Genomic DNA, 22238 nt, shown 5'->3' on the forward strand with positions numbered 1-22238 from the left:
TACTGCATTGAATGTATTCTCATGTGGTGCTATTTTCCAGCAGTCTTTCCAGTCCTCCTAAAAGGGCTTCAACCTTGTGGGCTGCATTGTGGACTGAGGGCTCCAGTTGGGGGATTGCCCCATTGCAACATCCCATGGGAGGTACCTCGGTGCGCTGGCCCATGGGATGATGGAAGAAAGCTGTTGGAAATATAGTCCCCTCCTTGCTTCAAAGCAAGCTGGGGCCTTTCTGTGTCTGCTTTCTGCTGGGTCAGGCTGGTTTATTCTCTCTGTGCAACCAATGAAGCCTCCAAGTCTTGTACGTGTCCAGCTGCAGGCTACAGTTAACCAGGGTTGTCCTGGACAGCTCTGGTTTTCCATTGCTCCTTTTGAAGCCATAGTCTAGTTGAGATGATCAGATCAGTGCAGTAGCAAGTGAAGTCATGGACAGCTCTGGTATCTACTTTTCATAGTTTGACATTTTTATACTGGTGCTGATGGCATCCTTTAGGGTTTGTATAAATCTGTTTCCTTCCTTCACCCCTTGATCCCTGGCTCATGCTTTTATTAAATGTTACCGTGCTGAAGAACACCTCTTCTGTTGCCTGATTTGCCTGGGGTCTTTTTTTGTTTTGTTGGTTTTGTTTTCTTGTGGTTTGCATGGATTTTCTTATTGCTGCTGGCACCGAGATTGATTCGCACCTCGCAGGAACCTGCATAAATCTCAGCCACCTCTTGAACCGGCACAGCAAACGTCCCAGATTTGATTCCGCATTTCGTTTGCTGTGCCTTTTTCCTGAGCAAGTTCAGGCTTGTAATTGGGAGCAGAGAGAGGGTGCTAGCCTGGACAAGTGGCAGGGTGACCTTTCTTGCAGCAGCTCTGCTGGACTGCCTTTTCCCAGCCTCTGATAGACCTTGCTGGTGCAGGGGTTGCCCACGCAAACTGTGTTGCTCAGCAAGGAAGCAGGATGTGATTCGATGTAGGAAGAGGTTTTCCCCAACTTCTCATCCAAGGACTTCTATTTTCTAGAAGGTTTCCCTCAGATTGGATTAGCACTCTTAGTTGCTCTCCACATTGCATGCTGTGAGTTTAACACAGATGCTAAAGTTTTATGTATGCTCTTGGGAGCACGTAATTTGCTCGTGTAATGTGGGGTCTCATAGAAGTGCTATGGGAGTAAACCAGATAAAAAGGTATTGTAAGTGCAGTGAGTCCCTCTTCAAAATGGATTACCATGTGGAACGCTGGCATAGTGTCTTGTTGCCATCTCATCTTTCCTCTCTGCTGAATCCAATGGGTTTTCCTCTGCCCTGTCTGCTGCCTGCCACAAGAGATTTGCTCCTGGTGATTTCCCTGCTGAACTGGGAGAAGCATCCTGCAACACATCTTTGAGGAAGTTAATTTGTCTCATTTGGTGTAAAGGGAGGACATGCACATGTTCCAGCATCCTTCCTAAATTCTGGCCCTCTAGTTCTCCAGGAAAGGGTTATGCGCTATCCTGCCATGCTCCTGCACTAGATCAGATTGCCTTCTCTTCAGTGCAGCACTATCTTGTGCTGCTTAAACACCTTCCCTCCCATGGAAGTTAGCAACCTCTTGATTTGACAGTTCTTTTATAAGATCTTGAAGGATGGAAGACAACAGGTACCATTTTTAAAGCAAAGATAAATCATAGGGACCAAAAGGGAGCTTGTAAAAGGGAAAAGAAGTCAAAGAATTTACTATCACTGCAGCAAATTGATCTCCATTTCAAAGGGTGAAAGTCCTGACTTCTGCCTGTTCTGTTGTCCCCAGGCCTATTGATTTGTGCTGCATATTCTCACCTAGGCTATCCACGAGGGTGCTCAGTTCTTGGTACTCCTGTCTTGATTATCTCCTCCCTGGACCTCTGTGAGGAGCCCAAGATAGAAAAGACCCCAAACCCAAGGCAATAATAGTTTGTAATATGGACATTGATAAACCTTTTTTTTGCTTTAACTATTGATATGTCAAAAATAAAAGCTTACTAATTTCAGGGTTTTTAAGCAAGCAGGTTAATAGTGGCTGCTGTGTTTAGGTGGCACCAATGATTTGTGTACTGAAGTCTAATAGACCGATAGTATTTCATTTCATTTGATTGAAAAGCCATAATAGAGCTGCCTTTTTATTTTATCTCACTCTATAGTCACTTAGCACAGCACTTGGTGCTTGAAAGAAGGGAAGCCCCAGGGTTTGGATTCAGCAGGCTGCGTTCCTTATCCACCTCCATAGTCAAGAAAAAGTTTGGAAGCTTATATGAAGTTAATAGCGGGGATTCCCTTGCCAGCTAGGATTTACTGTTGCCTGCTGCATGGATTAATAAAGAGGAGAGGCATTCTTCCCTGGGAATAGTGTTAGACGTTGTTGGTCATTTCTTACCATATTCCAATTGCTCACTTGGATAACTTTCAGGAATGATCAGTCTGAAAATGCATCTTGTTCCACTTGAATCTTTACTCTTGAAAGATGCTTTCTTCAAGTAATGCAGTATGTCAGCAATATTTCATCTTTCCAGCTTACTGTTGGACTCTCCCGTGTACAGTCTGTGCTGCTTAATAAGAGAAATTGCCAGATTGACTGGAAAATTTAACTTTAATAACATAATTTCAGGCACTAGAATCATTGCGAAATAATAATCTCCTTGAGTTGGTTTCTACACTATTCTTGTCCCTCATGCACAAAATTACCACATACAGTGCATGTGTGTGTGTGCAAATGTGACCTGCAAGGGGGGTGAGAAGCTTCATGGTTGATCCTGCCAGGTTCTTCATAAATATAAAGTGATGAAGCTGTCTGAAAATGCTTGGGCAGGTGGGAGAGGTTGCAGGAAGGGAATTGTCTCTCCCTTTCTCTTTGTTTTTTTAACATTATGAATTCAAATCTTGCTTAAGCAAAGCACTGGAGAGGGCTCACTGAGTGAAAAGGGACCTTTTTGGTACAGACTTTGTTTTGGAGGATGCTTTGGAAGAGGGAAATAAAAGTGAAGGTGTTTGGGAAAAGCTGTTTGTGCTGAAGACGCAGCCTATGTTATGCTTCAAGAAACTCTTATCAAGCCTTACTTAATGTACAAAAGCTTATCCTCACTAGAATGGGGAAAGAGTTGTCCCTGATCTTTTTAAACTAAAGGAAGAAATCACAGCCTGCTCCAGAAGAATAACGTGAGCTCCTCTGTGAGCAGAAGAGCAAAAGAGCATTTATCTCTAACAGTTTTGCATCCCATATCCGTTATTCTCTTCCCTACCACGCAGAAGAAAATGAGCTGTGAAGTTGGTCTAGAGCTGGTTTGCACAGTAGCTCTTTGTTTTGCTGGGAGCAATAATAAGGGTCTTTTCTAGTCAAAACAATCTTAATATATAAGGACTATAATCCGCTTTCAGGCTGCTCCCTTTTCCTCCAGGTTGGGGGATTTTGGCCACTGGGTTCCAGAGGTGCAAGAGGACAGTAGATGGATGCACAGACAGCTTGGGAAGTTAATTTTCACAGAAAACCAAGCAAAAAAAAAGAAAAAACAAAAAAACCCACACTATTTTTTAATACAAAATTCTGGTCACTTTTTTGATTAGTTTTTCTTCCATCTCTCAGTACAGCTCGAATGGAAATGAACTGCTCCCAGGTCCTCTATTGCACACTCCCTCAGATGCACTGATTAGATAAAGTTACTCTGCACTGGCTTCCAAAGCAATAATGGGTGACAGACAAAGCACTGGAGAATGTCCCTAGTATATAAAAGACGTGGCTGTAATGGCAGGTTGACTGCAGAGTCTTAAATCGTGTCTTTCTCTTTTCTTCCCCTTTTATGTCTTGTTTTCGATGGAACACCATGTATATAAGAAAAGCATGAGGAGTACCAGATTTTGGCATTGAGCTGCGTCCAGCCTTCATTCTGGGACTTGGATCAGTCCTTGGGAGGTGTTTAATACCCTGTGAAAGTTGATGTGAGTTGAATCTTTCCAAAGCCTGGCTTTTCTGCAGAGCTGACTTAAATGGGCTTTGTGCGCACAGACAGGAACAGAAAATAGAACATCATCTACTTGTTTAAGTAAATGCTGAGACTCTTTTCACTGCTCCATGGGAAGCAGGAGTCTTCTTCCATCACTGTTGTGTATCTGCTGAGGGCTTGCCAACGGGGGAGAAATGCGTTCTGATATCCCTTGGAAGCTGACCTGCTGATAACAGGGGCATGGTTCTGCCTCATATCTTGGTCTCATAAAGGGCACTGCTATGCAAACAACTATCTACATCATTTCAGTTGAAAATGGTTGCTTAAAACAAATTGTTCCTTTAAAAGTAATTTTGGTTTCTTATTAAAAAGGAAAAAAAATAGAAGAACAAAGCATGGAGTTTTCTGTTGAACAATGAGCTATTGTATCTTTTATAGATCTGTTTCCTGTGAATAAAGCAGCAGGTGGTTATGAAATTACACATGCCTGAAAAGGGTTGGTAGATAAGTGAATACAGGCTTTAGAAGAAAAGAAGGGGGGGACATGAGGGCGTGGGGGGATGAATTCCTTTCTATGAGTTACCAGGGAGAGGAAATTAAGAAGTACAACTTCCTCTTGGAATAACTTCAAAGTCTGGACAAGTTCTCCGTGGCCAGCTTTTGGGGGATGAAATGAGCAAAACAGTGTCATGAGAATGAAACTGTGCTGCAGAATCCTACAGCAGAAAGGGACATTTTTTTTCCTGGTTTTTGAGCACTTGCCAGGAGCATGGGCTGTTTTGTCTAAGGACTTTGTGTATCTGTTGCTGTATGGTTGGGCTATTTCTATGTAGGGTACGATCGTGCTCTAGCTCAGCTTTTACAGCGTTCTAGGAAAAGCAGCCTGGAGATCACTGGCAGATGTTTTTTATCCCTTTGTTTGGGTTCTATTTATTTACTTCTGATGCATTTCTGGAGATGGGGAAAGGGCTGAACATGTGTATTTGGCTTGATGAACTCCTGTACAAGTTTTCCAAGGGCCTAAGGAGCTTTGGGTTTAGTTGAGCAGAAGAAAATTCAAGCCATTTGCTGGGGAAGGTGCAAACAGTTTCTTGCCTGAAGCTGAGACATAGGAGGAGCTTTTGGGCCATGGTGGACTCCATAATTAAGTAGTTTCATGAAATCATGCAGTCTGTAGCAGTATTCAAAAGGGGCTTTTAGTTCTCCTGTCCTCTTCAGATCTGCTTGTCTTTTCCATTAAAGGCTGAGTGCTTTGAAGATAGGAGGCCACTGCTGTGCTGCTCTCATGCAGAGCTGACACAACCATCTCCAACCTGCTGCAGAGGTCCTAAAATAACCCATCTGCCCTTAGGGGGATGTGCTGGAGGTTTAGTTGAGTACAGCCTTGCAGTCAAACCCAAAACTATTGCTGAATGTCAGCCTGGGAAGAGGTGGGAAGCATTATGTTACTGTACTCTAATGATGGTAGAGCTCCTGGCTGGGTTGTCGGGGAGGCTGTGTGATTTAGGAGCTAAACACTTATTTGAGATTCAGAATGGCTGTGCATGGATAGGTGTCTTTTTTTCCTCCCTTCCTTCTAGTAATATGACAACTTTTAAAAGATGATTAGGTGCCTAAAGATACAGATGGATGATTATATTCCGGTTTTGAAGTACATGTCTGCATCATCAGGCACTCAGATATCTTTCATATCACATGCCTTGAAGACTGGCTTCCAGGCAGCTGCACTTTGAACCATCTCTAGCTGCCTTGACCCACTCTCATGTACCCTTAACCGGTCTTTGCTTCACTACAGATAAATGCCTCCCTTGACTTAGAGAAATAACTCTCTCAAAATGGATCAAATCACACTTAATTTTAGTCATTTGGGTTACTGCTTCCAACCTCGTGCTTTTATTCTAGCAAAAAATACCAGCTTGCCTTAGCGTGAACAGCTTTGGGTTCTTAATGCTGTTTTAGTATTCATTTCTCTAAACAAGGAGTGCAATTACCCTATAGCAAAATAACTGTCTCCAACTGTCTTTTTTCCATTAAACAAATGGGAGGTTTTACCTCTTGGTCTTCCCATAAGATTAATGCACTTTCTCTGCAGGAACTGTCTTCAAGCGATCCAGGAATCTGAATAACTTGCAGACAGCAATTCTAATTGTCACAGAATCTTATTTAGCCAATGCTATTTTCATTAAAAGGTGATCTCTGTTAATAATATAGACTAATAACTCTCCTAAATGAAAGTACCCTTCATTTTTCCCCCACAGGCAAGGATAATGAACTCCCAAATCAGTGCTCTTTCTGAGGAAGCTTTTTTTTTCCATTATAACAGAGGTTGGATTGAGACTTAACCAGCACCAGGAGATCTGGTGCCTGTGCCCACAAGCCATTGGGCATTTAACTAAGTCATGGTGTTACTGAGATTGGTTTTGCTGCTGATTGCTGCAGAGAGAGAATTTGGCCCAGGAAATCTCCACTGGCTCTGTGAAAATGGAGGGGTTGATGGGGTGTCTCAGAAAGGCAGCAAGTCAACGTTGGAGAGGTTGAGAGGGTTAACGTCAGGGAGCTATATTCAACCTGTTAGACCTAAGAGAATCCACATCTCAGACAGCCATGAGAAATCAGGAAGCCAAATTCTGCTGCTTGTGGAGCAACTTGTCTTTCCTATCAATGCCTCAGTTCTCAATCTTAAACCAACAAACCCAACAAAACCCAGCCTAAGGCAAAAGCTGCTACCAGGACCGACCCTGGGGCATGGCAGACAGGGAGGCTGTTGCACAGATCCGTGCTTCCTCTTAACTGGCTTTATTCTCTTCCTTTTTGGATTACAGTTATTTTTCCCTCTCCTTTCTTGTCTTCAGGGACAACATATCAGTGTGCCCTGGCTGGAGGTGCCATGGACTAGAGGCCCTGCTTAGAGCTGCCATTGATGGTCTGGCAGCAGGGCAGGATACTGTGGTTTGCTCTCAACTTCCCTTCTTCCTGCCCCTGGTACTTCTGCTGAAGCAGGGAGGTATTTTTCCTACTCCTTCATCTGTCCAGTTTGTTTCTGAGGGAATGAGATGGGATTCTCTCTTCTCTTTTTGTCACTGGGTGAGACGCATACTACTGCGAGGAGAGTCCAAGGCCATGTGTAGGGGAGGGACTTAGGAGCTCTTCTTTCCTTAGAGAAGAAGTTACTAAGACTTTGAAATGGCAAAAACTAGTGTCAAAGAACTTAAAGGAAGTTTTTTATATTGTCACAGCTTCCCATGGGATCAATGGATGGGAAGTGTTGAGTTGTCATTTTTATTGAGGGTCTTGTGAACTTCGTGGGCTTTTCTGAAAGATTTAGAAAAGCTTGAAAAATACACCTCTAATGGCTGCAGCACTGATTGCTTGAAAGAAGAACCCATGCAGGCTTTTAAAAAGCATTATTTTCCCTATTTTGGGAAGTAGAGAGACTCATGAATTTTCAGTGCGGGTGCTGCGATTTGGGCCGATGGAGCAATCAGGCTCGTTACGAGTCTCACCTCTGTCGACGGTGTGCTAGGCAGGAGAGCTAAGAGCATAAAAAGAAGGAATTTCTTATTATAAAAAACAAAATCTCTTCCTTCCCTGTCCAAAAGAAAAAAAAGCTCAGAAAGAAGTGACTCCATTAACAGCAGCTTGAGTGGCAGAGAAGGAAATCAGCTGAAAATGAACAAAGAGCCGCGCGGCAGGGATGCTAATGCAAGCAAATGCCAATTCACACTTCGGCAGGCGGCGTGTGGCAGCTTCCTTTCCTGTTCAAACATTTTAGCCAGATAATGAGTGAAAAAAAACCAAACATTTTTCACATAATCAACTGAGTTTGGAAGGGAGAAGCAATAGAGGAAGGGGAGCTGTGGTGCTAATTACGTGCCGGCTGATATGGCTGTTATCGAAGCAGTGTGGGACTATGCTGGGGGGGGGGGGGGTATGTTGCTAATTGCCAACATTTCTTGGCCACTTGGCTGCTGGTGGGAGCTGTTGTTAATGCACAGGCAACCTGGTTGATTGCCGAAATGGAAGCCAAGGCACGTTTGCCAGCAGCTATTGGGGTAGGGAGGGTAACGGTTAGCAAATTGGGGTTCCATATCAATGTATTGATCGGGGTTGCAATGGGGAAATGAAGCACAGAAGGGTGCTGATGGCTGTCTGGTCCAGGGCTGTGTGTTTATGTGAAGCAGATGGTTGGCTGCTTTACTTTGCCAGCAGATTATGGAGCTGGCTTCGAACCATCTTGCGTGGTTTCCCAGGAAGGCAGGGATCCCGTCTGCAGCATCAGCAGAGCTTTACCGCCTCAAGCATGTTACCTGGGGTCAGAGCTGGCAGCAGTGCTGTCACACAGAGCATGCTGGGGTGGTCCCCGCCATCTGCAGTGTCCTGTGTGACCAAAGGCACACTGATGCTCCAGTGGCATTAAGAGGCTCCAGCCCCAGATATCTCAGGGTATTTTGCGGGTGCCTTTTGCAGACTTATCTCCAGAGCTGATAACACAACCTCATGCTGGGTATCTTGAGATGCTGTTTTGGGGTTCCTCTTCCAGTGTGCTGCTGCCTTTGGGAAAGAAATAAAGGGCGGTTGTAGCTGCTGGGCTGAGAGGCATGAGCAGGGAGTAGCTGGATGGGCATTGTCCTCCTGCTCCCCTGGGAAATGCCCCCTTGTTTGTGCTCCCAAACCATCCATGTTTTCTGACTGCAGTTCTGCAAAGCGTGGGATGACAGAGGGAGGTAAGGCAGCATAGTAGGAAAACCCTTCTGGAGAGAGAAATGAAGATGCCAACAGTGGCAGAGTTTGAAAGCTCTGAATCTTTACCACTATCAAACAGCCACTGAAGAAGAGACGGGATGGGGGCTTTGCTTTTTTTTTAATATAATTTTTTTTTTAATATTTTTATAAAAATGGATGCTGGAGCTGAACAGTCCCAAGTGAATGAAACTTCTTTCCAGAGTCATTAAGCCCAGGTTAACCCTGACACTGGTCTCCCCATCACCCAAAGAACCATTGCTATTAAAAATGCAAGTTTCATTTTCAAGCCTTCTGCTCTTAGAGTTGATGCCAGGCTGTACCAGCACCCATCTGAAACCAGTGACTGAGATTCTCCAGCCAAGGACTGCTGCTTTTGCTGTCAGCATTGAGTGATGCTGTAAGATCTCCATGGTCAGGACAGTGCTGTTTTATCCTACCTGTTCTCAAAGGCAGAGCTTCACTCCCCTGATTCACAGAGGTCCTGCATGCTTAGGTATCAAAGTTCAATATATTTTGGCAGCAATGGCTTGGCATAGCTTGGTAACAGTCTAGTGCCAAGTGCTAGCTCTTGTTTCAGTACAGTGGTGATGGAAAAGCACTCACAGTGATGCAGGAGTCCAGGGTTTGGATATCTACATCGGCCCTCTATGGCCTTCAAAACTAAATGGTGTTTATTTTTCAGCCAAAACCTTTTATGCTTGAAAGTGCAGATGTGGTTCAGTCAAAGCTTTGTCAACTTGTGAAGTTACTTCAGCTGGGCAGCAAGAGTTAAAACTCAGTTATCTTTGCTTGTTTGGAAATTGCTATAGTTGGAACCTTATTTCATTTTACTTAAAAATATGCTCAGTTGAGCAAAATTCCCTTCCAAGTGGTTAAGTGTAACCCACAATGATTGAATTTATGCCGTTGTTTTGTGGGCAAAGTGGGCTGCCAGCAAACTAAGCATCAGTTTTGATTTCTCTGAACAAGCCACAGGCTGAGCAAAAGTCATTCCCTTTGTACGCAGCAAGGCAAAAACTTCTGTGTAACTTATGTTTAAGTTACTTAAGGGCTGTAGACAGGAATAAGAGGATAAGGTTTTCAGTAACCTGTATTTATACTATCATAGACAACTTCTAAGCCGTTACAGCTATTGAAGAATTGGGAAGGGCAATCCAGGAATGTGGTCACTGAGAATGGGAGTTATTTGGTGCTACATGGTTAGTGGAAATTATTGACTGGCAAAGAACCAGCTTTTTAGGAAATGCCTTTAAAATGCACATTTTAGATGGATGGCAATTAAGTCTGTAGAAGCACATTCCCTTCTCTACAAATAATCTCTGTGCCATATAGGAGTCTTCCAATAGGAGAATACAAAGGTATTTAATTACTCAACGTTTCAATTTCAGCTGATGCTGGATGATGCATTTATGATGTATAATACTATTTTTTCTTTCCTCTGACTTTTTTTTGTGTGTAAAACTACTTAACAGAAGGTGCTCTCTATGTTGTACAGAGGCTGGAATAGCAGCAGGAAAATGTGACTTTGAAATAATGGGATCTATAAGAATAGGCCATTTCCTTCAGGTATAGTGATTTAGTGCCCTGTTAGTGTCCTGATGTATAACTCTATTTCCAAAGACTCTAAGTTTCCTCACAAGCATAATGACAGGCTTAAAACTTGTGAGACTAATGCCACAGCTTTCTCTGTCCTCAGCTGTTCCACATAGTTGCAAGAGTAAGGGAATTTTGTTCTCTCCTAACAGATTAGCTCCAAGAGGAATAAATCAGATGTTACTGCCACCTCATTTCTTTCCCTCCCTTTCTTAGAAGTAAGATAGCCCACAAGACACAGTGCAGAGCTGGGGCTGGTAATGTGTTTTCTTGCCTACAGTCTGCCATGCGGATGTGATCCCAATTCTGGTGTCACCAGGACAACTTTCTAAAGTGCTTTGGTTCTGTTGTTTGTAGCTTTTGGTACTAATTTCAGCCTCTGTTTTTGTTCTGCTCACAGACGATGGCCCTTATTCAAAAGGGAGCAAAGACTCTGGTGGGATGGACACAGCCCTGGTCTCCAGGAGGCAAAGCATCCCAGGTAAAGGAGGGATTGGCTCAAGGCATCCATTACACTTCACCTGGATACCCCTAAAATGGGTAAAACCCCCCAAACCACTCATTTGGTGCATCTATCAGCAAGGTTTTTGCCAGAGGGCAGAAATAGATGGAAGCAACTGATCTCAATGAGTGGCATGTTACTGGTAAAATCAGAGTCTGGTGTGGAGCTGTTGATGATGGTTATGGAGAAGCAGACACTTATGTCTGTGTGGCTAACACCACAAAGAGGAAAACAGCAGCAAGGGAGATGGGGAAGAAGCGTTGCCACATCTGAGCTCGCCAGGCAGGGCAGGAGACTGGCAGTGCCTGGCAAGCTGTGTATTTCCCACGTGTGACTAAGTTTGTTCTGATATCTAGTCAGTCACAGCAGACTTGTGTGTGAGATGAACCTTCTCATGCAGAAACACCTCTGGGGGCTGAAGAGGGTCTGGAGAAAGAGTGGTACATTTGCCTCTGTTGGTGCTGGGCTTTATCTGCCCGCAGCATGCCAGCAGGTTTGGATGGGCTACTCTGGACAACTCATCTTCTTCCTAAGAAAGCCCATGGATTCATTTTGACTCCTGACTATTAATGACCCAGCCATAGGTTTGGTTTAATGTGTTGTAAGGGATGGGGAGGAAACAGGGGCCTTTTTCCATTGCTTCCTCATCCAGCATTTTTTCTAGGGGATATTCTGCATCCTTTGGGACTTCTGCAATATGTTGTCACTGTCCCACAACCCTGATGAAGAAGGGCTGATTCACTGTTCACAAGAGCCAGTATGTCCAGCAACTCCAGCATCTCAATGGGGAGGGCAAAAGTCAGGTGTGCTCTTCCTGCCTTGGGGTGCTTTGAGCAGCAAAATCCAAGCATATATGCCAGTAGAAGAAATCCAAGAGTATTTGCATATAGAACTTAAAGACTGTCTCTTGAAGGACCATATCCTGCTTAACCAGGTGGCTTTTACATCTGTGATAGCAGCAGTAGATTTATAGAGGTTTTGGTCAAAATCCCTTATTGCTTACCTTAATAGATTGCTCTCGGGGACTTTCCTTATTTCAGAGCAGTGATTTCTCCTTGAACCCGTAACAATGGGTAATTGCACTCTGGGAGCTCTCATTTTAAACACTTATCAAGGCTCAAAATTAAACCCCATTGAAGAGCTAATAATCTCCCCTTGTGGCACCATCTGTGTTGATCAGTCATGTCTGTAGTTGAGGGGAAATTTGCAGGATAGAGCTGGATGGTGTTCCTTCCAGCCCAGCGGGGAGCCTCCACAAAGTTTCTGGCAGCCCCTGGGATCCCGGGTTGGTGAATTGAAAACTGAGTTACTGTAGTTGGCAAGGGATCAAAACTGAGTTTAAAGAGCAGGAGCATCGTGGACCTGATGTTTTACAACAAGCTGCCAGGGCCATGTTAAATCGGTGCCCAGCAGTGCCTAAATGCTTTCCAGGCTGGCGCTGGATTGCAAAGAGATTCCCCACTCACATTAATCAAGTGTACAGATTAGCCTTGGAAGTGTTATACAAAATAGGTGTAGTACAGGGCAGGATGTGAAGTAAGGAGTTCTGGTGGCATTAGACAAGGAGCAAAGTGCTAGTGATGAGGCACCACAGTGCCAAATGGCACTTTCTCCCAGTGAAAGAGGATGTAGGGGGGGAAACATGCACCAGGATGGATCTTCTGCATTAATGTGCTATCTTAAATAGGGTCTCTTGAAGACCCTGCCTTGCTCTGGAAATCATAGTGTGCAAGAGTTTTTAAATGTTCCCTCTCTAAACAGAGCATCTCATTTAAGCCTGGTGGGTTTTGCTGTGCAAACAAGCTCCTTGTCTGCTTGCAGTGTGGGTTTTAGTCCACAGCTGGGGGTCTGCTGTTTGCCATGGGCTTCCAACGCCCATTACCACCTTCTTCTGCACTTCCGTCAGAGAAAGACACCCTGTGCGAGGGGAGACTGTTTTCTCCTGTAGAATTGTGGGAGCTTTCAACAGCAGAGAGAGCGGAGGTGGATGGATCATGTTGTAGGTGAATTCTGCAAAGGGTTCTTAGAGGAGGCTCTGGCAAGGCATGAAAGTCGTCTGATTTGCCCCAGGGCTAGTTCTCCTTCGACCAAAGAGTGTGGGTGCCATCGTTTGGATTAATGCAGAGCTACCTTTTGCCAAGCCTGCGGAGCTCTCTGTCTTTCCCTGGGCTAGTTCTGGCTCTCCTGCTTCAGAAGTCAGACTAGTTTAGGGACCTTGTTTTTGTAAACCCAGACATGGCCGTAACGGGAGGGACTCTTCATTAGGGACTGGAGTGACAGGACAAGGGGTAACGGGTTAAAACTTAAACAGGGGAAGTTTAGATTGGATCTAAGGAGGAAATTCTTTCCTGTTAGGGTGCTGAGGCACTGGAATGGGTTGCCCAGGGAAGCTGTGAATGCTCCATCCCTGGCAGTGTTCAAGACCAGGTTGGACGAAGCCTTGGGTGATATGGTTTAGTGTGAGGTGTCCCTGCCCATGGCAGGGGGATTGGAACTGGATGATCTTAAGGTCCTTTCCAACCCTAACTATTCTATGATTCTATGAACACTGGCATCACGTTGGGCTTATATATAGGTGCTGGACAAACAAGTGTCATCTTGGGCTGAAGGAAGGTAAAATGTATGCTGCCTGCATCAGAAAGGGAAGCAGTAACAGTGCAGTGGATGTGGGCATGGCGTCCCCTAATCCTGACCCTGCCATACCTATCCTGGTTGGCAGTGCACGTGGAACCAGTTATGTTGTAGAAGTGATTGTGTTTTCAATTAGATGAGGCAATATGGAGGAAGCTTGACTTCGACCAGGTATAAATGAGCAGGGAAACTGCTGTAAATGAGTGAAGGTCATGCTTCCCCTCCTTCCCCTGCTGATGGTAGGATCCCACCTCTCTCTGCATTATGTTTACCTCCCATCTGTATTGTGAATTTCTTTAAATCACAGTGTTTAAGACCCACCCTGTTCTGTTCATCCAGGCAGCTACTGCAGGTCCACAGCATCCTCCTACCTGGTAACTGCGACTGACTGACATGTAGCCCTCCTATCACCCTTCCCCCTCTATATAGAGCGTAGTCCCTGATGTCCCTGAACCACTGTTGAGATCCCATCACCCCGGTTTTGAGTCCTACCACTGCCAAGGTTTTTATTCTATCACAAACCTTCACTCCTCTGTTTTGTCCCACTTGGTCCTGCTCACCAGACCTGCATGCAAATGCTCTCCCTCCACTGCTGTGGGTCCACCAGCACACGCTTCTGTGTGTCTGAAGCTTTCTCTTTGTGCTAATTGTACAAATCATCCCAGGTCTGCTCTCCCACCACCTGTAGGAAAAGAGTGTCTTTTGGATCGGGAGGAACGTGCCTTCCACTGAGATGTCTGTCTGTATTCCTGATCTTTCAGAGGAGTTTAGAGGGGTCACCATCGTGGAGCTGATAAAGAAGGAAGGAAGCACCCTCGGGTTGACTATTTCAGGTGGCACAGACAAAGATGGAAAGCCCAGAGTCTCCAACCTGAGGCCAGGAGGACTGGCTGCAAGGTGAGAAATGGAAATGGGATGTAGGGAGCGCAGTAAAACTGGAGTGGGAAAGTTGCGTGTTCTAATTATGGAGTGAATATAGTTATAATTAACGTAGCTGGCACCCAAGTCCCTTTCTTCAAGTGCCCCAGAATGTAAAGTTGTTGCTTTAGCAAGTCAAACATCTTCTATTTTGAGTTATTTCCCATGCTCTGTGCTATTATGTCTGAAATTTTGTGTAGGGGTATTCGGGATTCTGTGAAATTAGGCAGCCTTGTCAGGAGGGCTGCGTGGTACAATACGTCTTGATCAAGCTAAGTGGTTTAATATTGTATCTGTTCTGAATACTGAGTGGGTAAGTAACCCTGGCTCAAAAAAGAATGGGAGAAGAAAGGCTCCAAGAAGAAAAGAAAGGGAAGGAGTAATTGAACAATTCTGCAGAAAACAGGCAAAAGGAATGTTTCCTTTTTCCCTTGCTGGATTTTTTGTTCAGACAGCTCTTTGACTGATTGCCCTACATGAATGGGACCTGAGCAATAAAAAGAGAGGTTGTAAAGACGTAGACTGCGATTGTTGCTTTATGTACAGATCTGAGCACTTGCCAACAGGAAAGATAGATGCCTTCGATTTTAGCACTTCCCTCTGAGAGCAAGCACGTGCAATCGGATGAGATGAGCCCAGCACCGGTGGCTTGGTCAGAAAGTCCTCCGTGTACCACAGGTTTGCCAGGAGCATCCAGGCTGAGCGTAGCAGAGACTTTGTGCTACCACTGCCTTTGTTTTCCTTTTGCTTTCTTTGCAGAAGTGACCAGCTGAATGTTGGGGATTACATCAAGTCAGTGAATGGCATTAACCTGACCAAGCTGCGGCACGACGAGATCATCAGCCTACTGAAGAACGTGGGGGAAAGGGTAGTGCTGGAAGTAGAGTATGAGCTTCCGCCAGCCGGTGGGTGCCTCTCTGATAACACTACTCTTCTCCTGGCTGCTTTTTGTCCTGGGGTGCAGATGGACTTGCTTGTGCATTAACCAGCATGGACTAGGCAGTATCCAGGGGCATTTTGACGCTGTGCCTTCATCCGCTCGCAGCACTGTGCTGGATGCTGCAGAGCTGTGTGCAGTCAGAGCAGGGCCTTTTTTCCAGCACAGTGGGTGCCTGTTCATGCACACTGGCAGGAGATGGCTGATTAGGTCTGTCTTGCCTTGGAGTGACTCAGTAGCACAGGCCAATCTGCCTCCTGATGCTGCTTCAGCTTGTTTTTCTTTTCCCCTTTTGGAGCGTGGCTACAGGAGGTTTATTCACTCTTAAGCATGTATTGCCAGATCCTCTTTTCTGAGCAGTGGCAAGTGCTGTTATTCCTCAAGATGCTTTGAAATGATGTGTTTTCAGAAAGGAAGCTGAAACAATCTGTTTTCCAGTTTAGGACCCCCAGCTGAAACTGGCAAACCCAGCTCACAGGGCTTGCATCCTGATGTGGGAGACTATGTGTTCTTGCCCTCATTTGTTCTGATTAAAGCAAGTGCCTCGAGACGATTTGTCATCACAGGCTTTCCATTGTGAAAATGATCTCGTCCCCAGTTATTACTCATTCAGTTCCCCAGATCAATCAAAGGATGATTGGGCAGAAGAAATAGAACAACTAAAAACGAGATGACAGGAAAACCAAAACTGATGAAATCTAAGCATTTTGCCCCAGAGAAGAAGCTATGTTACACTTCATATCTTTGCTATAACTCCTGCCTTTATGTTAAAAGTATTGAATATACAAGTGACCATGTAAAGAAAAGAATATAATCTGAATTAGCTGAATCTCCATCACCCCCTCTCTCCTGCTGTGTTTCTTAGCTTTTGCATACAGCCCTGGTAAAACAAACTGTGACTCAAGTTTTCCATGGTCTTATTCTCACTAGAGATGGCAACTCTTAACCTTTCTTCTTAGCTGTGAGCCTGACTGTCAGGAACCTGATAAGCTGTACTTATGAGCTAAGGAGCAGTGCCAATACCGCGTGGCTCAATCAATAGCAGTGGTGCAAAATCTCCCCACCTCTGAGCGAGCAGGAAGAGCACACTGAAAGAGTGACTTCTCTCCCGTGAGATTATTGATGCTGTTTATGACTAATCCATACAAAGAAGCACTGCAAAATAGAGGGAAGTGTCCATTATTGCCTTGTGGGCTTTTACCTGCAATGAGAGTTTGTTACTGCTGTGTGCACCCATCTCTTTCTCTCTTTCCCTGGGCAGAGAGTAGAAATACAGTGCAATTCAATAGCTTGTGCTTGTGTGTTTGATTTTTTTCTCCCCACTGTGTTATTTCCTGCTTTGGAAGAGACTTTGCAAGTCCATGCCTAGTTTTCAGGCCACTGTGTCATATCATCTCTTCCATAAATAAACCAAGCCCTGCACTGACACCAGCTTAGGTTTCCACGCTTGCCGCTAATCTTATGAAAGGCTGCTGCAGAACTTCATGCTTGGATGCTTTAGGACAGAAATTGGATGGTTTCTGAACTCATTGTGGATGCTTTATACCCTTTTCTTGGTATGTGAGTATTGCCCTGTAGCTGGGAACCTTCCTGGGCCCTGAGCTTTTCCCTTCGGGAGTATTTCTAGGCTGTCACTGTCTGCAGTCTGTGGACAGCAGCTGGGGGACAGTGTTTTGGGGGTTTATTTGGCCTTGCCTATGGTTCCCAAGGCTGCAAGCCTGCAAGGAAGTAACGTGTCCCCTGGATGTCTTTTGGGTCAGTTTAACCCTAATTTGGGTGCAGGTGGCAAGTGTGCAGGACTGCTTCCTGAGCCAAAGGGAAGTGCTAGTGTGGACGTGCCTAAGGGATCCTTCAGCTCCAGCCTGCAGTCAAGCTCTTTGTGCTTTTTAATGGTTATCCTTGTGGCCATTCACTGCACTTGGTTTGAAGATTAGGAATTGATCTTTTCGGAGGGGACAATGCTGAAATGCTGCGTGCAGTTCTGGGTGGGAAAGATGAGGAAATTGGCCCATGTTCACTGCAGTAGTTCAATAAATCATTAAATAGCAGGGGGTGGCAAGGGATGGAAACAGTTTCTTTCTTTTTCTCTTTACTTTTGAACTTTAAATAGCACTGTGTATTTAACATAAAATTACTGAATTGCCCCTAGGATCAGTTTAAAAGATTCACTTAATCTTTTTTTTTAAAGTCAAAATACAAGAAGTAGGGGAAAAAAAACCAAAACCCAACCTTTTGCACTGAGGATTTAGGATTTTCATTTTCTTTAAGGTCAGCTGGTGACTGGATTCTTTACGCTGCTGCTGGTCTTTTAAACAAGTTTCCATCTGCAGCAGAAGCTTCTGGCTTTTGAGTAATGCCAAGTGCATTAAAGCCAGTTGATAAACGAGAAGGTTTTACTTGAATGTCAGAGTATAACCAAGACAAATTTGAGGGGAGATGCGCAACACTGAGCTGGCAAAATCATCCTGGAACACAATGGTTGGCTCTGATGGAGGTTCACAGTTCTGGGTCGGGCATTCTCTGCATCCAAACAGGGAAGGTACAATATGGGTATTGGGCTGGACTTCAATTTCAATGCTGTTTGGATGAATTATGGTATTATTTTGCAGGGTGGCATGAAAAAGGTTTATCTGGGGGTAACTGGGTCTTCTTCTTTTCCTTCAGTGCCAGAGAGCAGTGCTGGCATTATTCCCAAAACCATCGAGGTGTCTCTCTACAAGGAAGGCAACAGCTTTGGCTTCGTGCTGAGAGGTTAGTAGTTTCCCCAGTGAAAAACAGAGGGGACAAGCACTGGCAGAGGTGATTTGGGAAGCAGGAACAGAAATGTAGGAAGGTGAATATCATAAACCTCAGCTAAGAAGCAAAAGTGTGTCCTGGGCAGCATCCCACGCAGCCATCAGGGACTGTGGCTGCTGAATCCAGGGCAGTCTTTTTGCTTTCAGGCTGTGTCAGCTGTTACGTGATAAATGTCTCTCCTTTCTCAGCACTCTCATTCAGCCTTTCAAACCTCCAGTGACTTATGGCTTCCCTGGTTTCGTTACAGGGGGAGCCCATGAAGACTGGCACAAGTCCAGACCGCTGGTGCTCACCTATGTGAGGCCGGGTGGTCCAGCAGACAGGTAATGCTCGTGTCGCACCTCCAATATCTGCTTTGACCACACAGACCAGCAGCCCTCAATGTGCTTTTGGATGTGTGTCCTGCTTGTCCTCCTTGCTTGCCTCTACAAGGCTTCTCGTGCTGGTGGTGTGCAATGATGTGGGTGGTGTGGGACCTGTGGTGTGCAGGGAGGATGGATCTGGTACTCATAGGCTGACCCATGTGTAGAGATTATAGTTATAAGCAGAAAATCCTCTTCCAGAGGCAGCCTCTTAATTAACCCTGTACACATGAATAGCTGATGCTGTGTTGGAAAGCAGGAGGCTTCTATCTATTCTCCTGCTGCTAATTTAATGTGATGGAGCTGGTACTATAAATAACACAAACTATTGACTAATTGACTTTATATATGTGTGTGTGTATGTATCTATACACACACATATATATATACACAAAAAAAATATTAAATATATATTATGTATAGGTATAGAAATGAAATACAAATAAATATATATACACAAAAAAGTCTTTTTCTCATGGCTTTCTACAGGGAAGGGTCCTTGAAAATTGGGGACAGGCTGCTGAGTGTGGATGGGATCCCTCTGCACAGCATGACCCACGCTGATGCCCTCAACATCCTGCGCCAGTGCAGCCAGGAGGCTCTCTTCCAGATCGAGTACGATGTGACCATCATGGGTAAGGCCAAGATGAGTGTGGTGGCATTTGCTCTGACTGCTGGGAAGTATGTGGGATTAGACACGGTAACCGGGATACTCGGTTTCAGTGGAAAAATTGCTGAGCAATGCGCTGCCAACATGGGTGTGTAGGGGGTAAAGTTCAAAGCTGGCTTAGTTGAATGCATTTGTGTCTTGATGGGAATGATGACTGGTTTTAGAGGAGGGGGAAAAGAGGGGTTTTGTAATGTAGGCAAAGATGGAATAGGAGAAATTGGAGTTAAAAGGGGCTGGAGTGCTGTGCCAGCACTGCAAATACCGCTATTAAATGAGTGCAGCAGAGTGAACTGCAAGCACGCAGAGACTTGATGCGGCTGGAGTTTGCTCTGTATTTTAACCCTGCTTAATTCTGGAGTTATTCCCTTTCTTAGAAGCATTAGTTCAGATCTGCTTCAGAAATATATGAGGGGTGATCAACTGAGTGACCTCAAATAAGGCAGAATTTACTGGAGGGCAGAGGATGAGTGTTTCTGAAACGTGTTCTACACTGTAGATATGAAGTTTGAGGGTTTGGAGGGTTGGTGGGTCTTTTCTTCACTTGATTTTTAGTTTTAAGCCCTGGGAAAGGGTTTATTATTAGCTACTGTAAAGTCATTTGGAGCTGGCTTTGTGATACACAGCTGTTGCTGCAGGGACTGTCATTAGTGAGTTTAAGGTTACCACAGAGTCTGAAGCTGTGCTGGTTCTGGAAGCTCATTGAACTGTGCATTAGATTTGATGTTGCATATATGTCTCCAGAGGGGTTTCTGCTTCCACTGAAGCTGCAAGCTAGGCTAGGTTGGAGTCTTTTCTGCAGATCTCACAAACCAGCATATCTAAGCCTAGGATCCAATGAGGGATAGGAGTCTGTGGTAGCAGGTTGTTTTCTGTTTGTCAGTGAGGAGGGAAATGAAAAGGATCTGCAGCTGAGATTTGTGTTGGAAGGGACCTTAAAGCTCCTCCAGCCCCAACCCCTGCCTCGGGCAGGGACCCCTTCCACTGGAGCAGCTTGCTCCAAGCCCCTGTGTCCAACCTGCCCTTGAACACTGCCAGGGATGGGGCAGCCACAGCTTCTCTGGGCACCCTGTGCCAGCGCCTCAGCACCCTCACAGGGAAGAGCTGCTGCCTAAGAGCTCATCTCAATCTCCCCTCTGGCAGGTTAAAGCCATTGCCCTTGGCCTGTCCCTGCAGGCCCTCGTCCAAAGCCCCTCTCCAGCTTTCCTGTTTGTCCCTTTAGGCACTGGAAGTTGCTCTAGTATCTCCCAGGACCCTTCGCTTCTCCAGGCTCCCTTTCTATATGATGGTGATTGTGGTAACTCTGCAGTGGTTGGTAAGGAATGTCTGTTGCTCTCCATGCAGGCTGGCAGCCCTGCCTGGGGAGGGAGTAGGCAGGTTTAAAGGGGGATTGTGCACAGAGATGTCAAGTCCGAACAGCAGCAAATAATTAATAGTGCGTGGGAAATGGGAGGCTTTTTTGGTTCTGTTGTTTGTGTGATCCCCTGGTGCCTGTGTTGCAGAAAGTTGATTGTTTTTTAACATGACTCGGAGCAAAAAAAGCCACGAAGGTGTCTTGGTATTTCTTCCTGAGTAACTCTCCCACCTAAAACTGTTAGGGTTGAGTGAACACAGAGGGATGGCAGGGGTTTATGCAGTGATTCTCCATCTTGTGTTGCTATACAGTGAACCAGATACTTCCCAAGATGCAAAACCAGTCCCTTTCCTAGATAATTTCTGCAAAGAGAGTTCTTCTCTCTCACCCTGTAAGGAGATATACTCGCCCTGCTTTCTTTTAAGGTAAGATGACGCAGAATGTGTAGCTGAAAACAATCCCTGCAGACAGTTTTGCCAGGCAACAGCTAATAACTGCAATGGGAGATGAGCGTATCATCCCCAAATCACAACTGCTCCAGACATTCTCTTTACCAGCCACAGGAAAATGATGAGCGAAGGGAAGAGCCGGTGCTGGAAGTAGCATGGTGGAAAGGGGTCTTCTGGACCCTGTCTTACTACCCACTAAACCAGTATGTATTGACAGTTGTGCCTCAGTTTTCCAATCTGTAACATGGTACCCTCCTCCTCTGGGAAGCACAGTTCATTGCTTGCAAACCACTTTCAAACCCTTACATGGAAACCTGCACAGCCATGGAAGGCAGCATAGGCCCATGGGGTTTTCCTGTTCCTTGGTAACAAAACCCCAGAGGAATGATGCAAGCAGCTGTATCCACATTGAACTTGGTGTCATTGGCCTCAGTGATGCTTGTTCTGCAACAGCGTGATTTCTGGCCATCATTGCACACTGAGCAGAGTCTGAGTTGAGTATCTCATGAACCCTGAGCCTTCAGAACAACTTCTCAGGCTCTCTTGGCTTGCAAGAAGGGAATTTGCTTTGAGTAGGGTGAGATTTGCTGTGAAACACAGGAGAGCCAGGGATGGCTTTTCCACAGCTGCTGGGTGAGTTGCAGCCATGTGATGGTGCAGAAACACTTCATGGTGCCAAAACAGCAATGCCAATTGAATCCCTAAGTAAGGTTATTGCAATTCCTGCCCTGGTCTCTCAGTGTTTCTTTTTAAATTAGCTTGGGTGCAATAGCCCCACGTTAATCACGCCTCACAAATACTGCTAAATTGCAGACTCTTGACCTTTGATTTGAGCCAAATCATTCCCTAGAATAATTAGTAGAGGCTTGGCTTGGTATTTCCTCAACAAATGCCTCTATAAAATAGATTTGGAGCAATTCTTATCAATGCCACTGGAGATGAGAATTAAAAGGGATAGAGGGGTGGTCTGTGCTCTGTGCGGTGGGAGGAGGAACTGGGCTGGAGGCAAGACTACAGTGATTTCCTACAGTCTTATTGATAACCTACATTCTGGCATGAACCCAGAGCTCACTCTTCTCACCATGGTCCTGAGACCCCCCTGGGAATCGCTTGGCAAAGTCAATAAGTTTGGAAGCTGTGTAAAACTGAGAGGAGCAAGGATTTCCTTTGCAAAGGAAGGTCTATTGCTCCAGCAAGCTTCTATTTTCATTCCTTTCCTTCAGCTGGAGGAATGCAAGTCTGTGTGCCTCCTCAGAGGATATGTGCTGGACACACATAGGCTGCAAAACCAAGGCATAGTTGGTGTTTACTCTTGGAAGAGATCCTCAATCTCTTGGTGCTTGCTTTG

At 45.2% G+C, this 22238-nt stretch overlaps 1 protein-coding gene across 7 annotated transcripts in view; it reads left to right on the forward strand.

The window, feature by feature from the left end:
* Positions 1–22238, forward strand: part of GRIP2 (glutamate receptor interacting protein 2) — a 239420-nt gene that overhangs the window by 172781 nt on the left and 44401 nt on the right. For all 7 annotated transcript variants that reach the window (XM_057417663.1, XM_057417667.1, XM_057417669.1 and 4 more), the window contains exons 2-7: positions 10675–10755; positions 14169–14304; positions 15085–15230; positions 17927–18013; positions 18306–18381; positions 18910–19055. In XM_057417663.1, the coding sequence (XP_057273646.1) occupies positions 10675–10755; positions 14169–14304; positions 15085–15230; positions 17927–18013; positions 18306–18381; positions 18910–19055 (672 nt within the window). The remainder of the gene's footprint in view (positions 1–10674; positions 10756–14168; positions 14305–15084; positions 15231–17926; positions 18014–18305; positions 18382–18909; positions 19056–22238) is intronic.

Source organism: Pezoporus wallicus, unplaced genomic scaffold (genome assembly GCF_028554395.1).
Source record: "Pezoporus wallicus isolate ANWC-B61680 ecotype Strahan unplaced genomic scaffold, APGP_CSIRO_Pwel_v1 contig_8542, whole genome shotgun sequence".
In the NCBI taxonomy this organism is placed as follows: Eukaryota; Metazoa; Chordata; class Aves; order Psittaciformes; family Psittacidae; genus Pezoporus; species Pezoporus wallicus.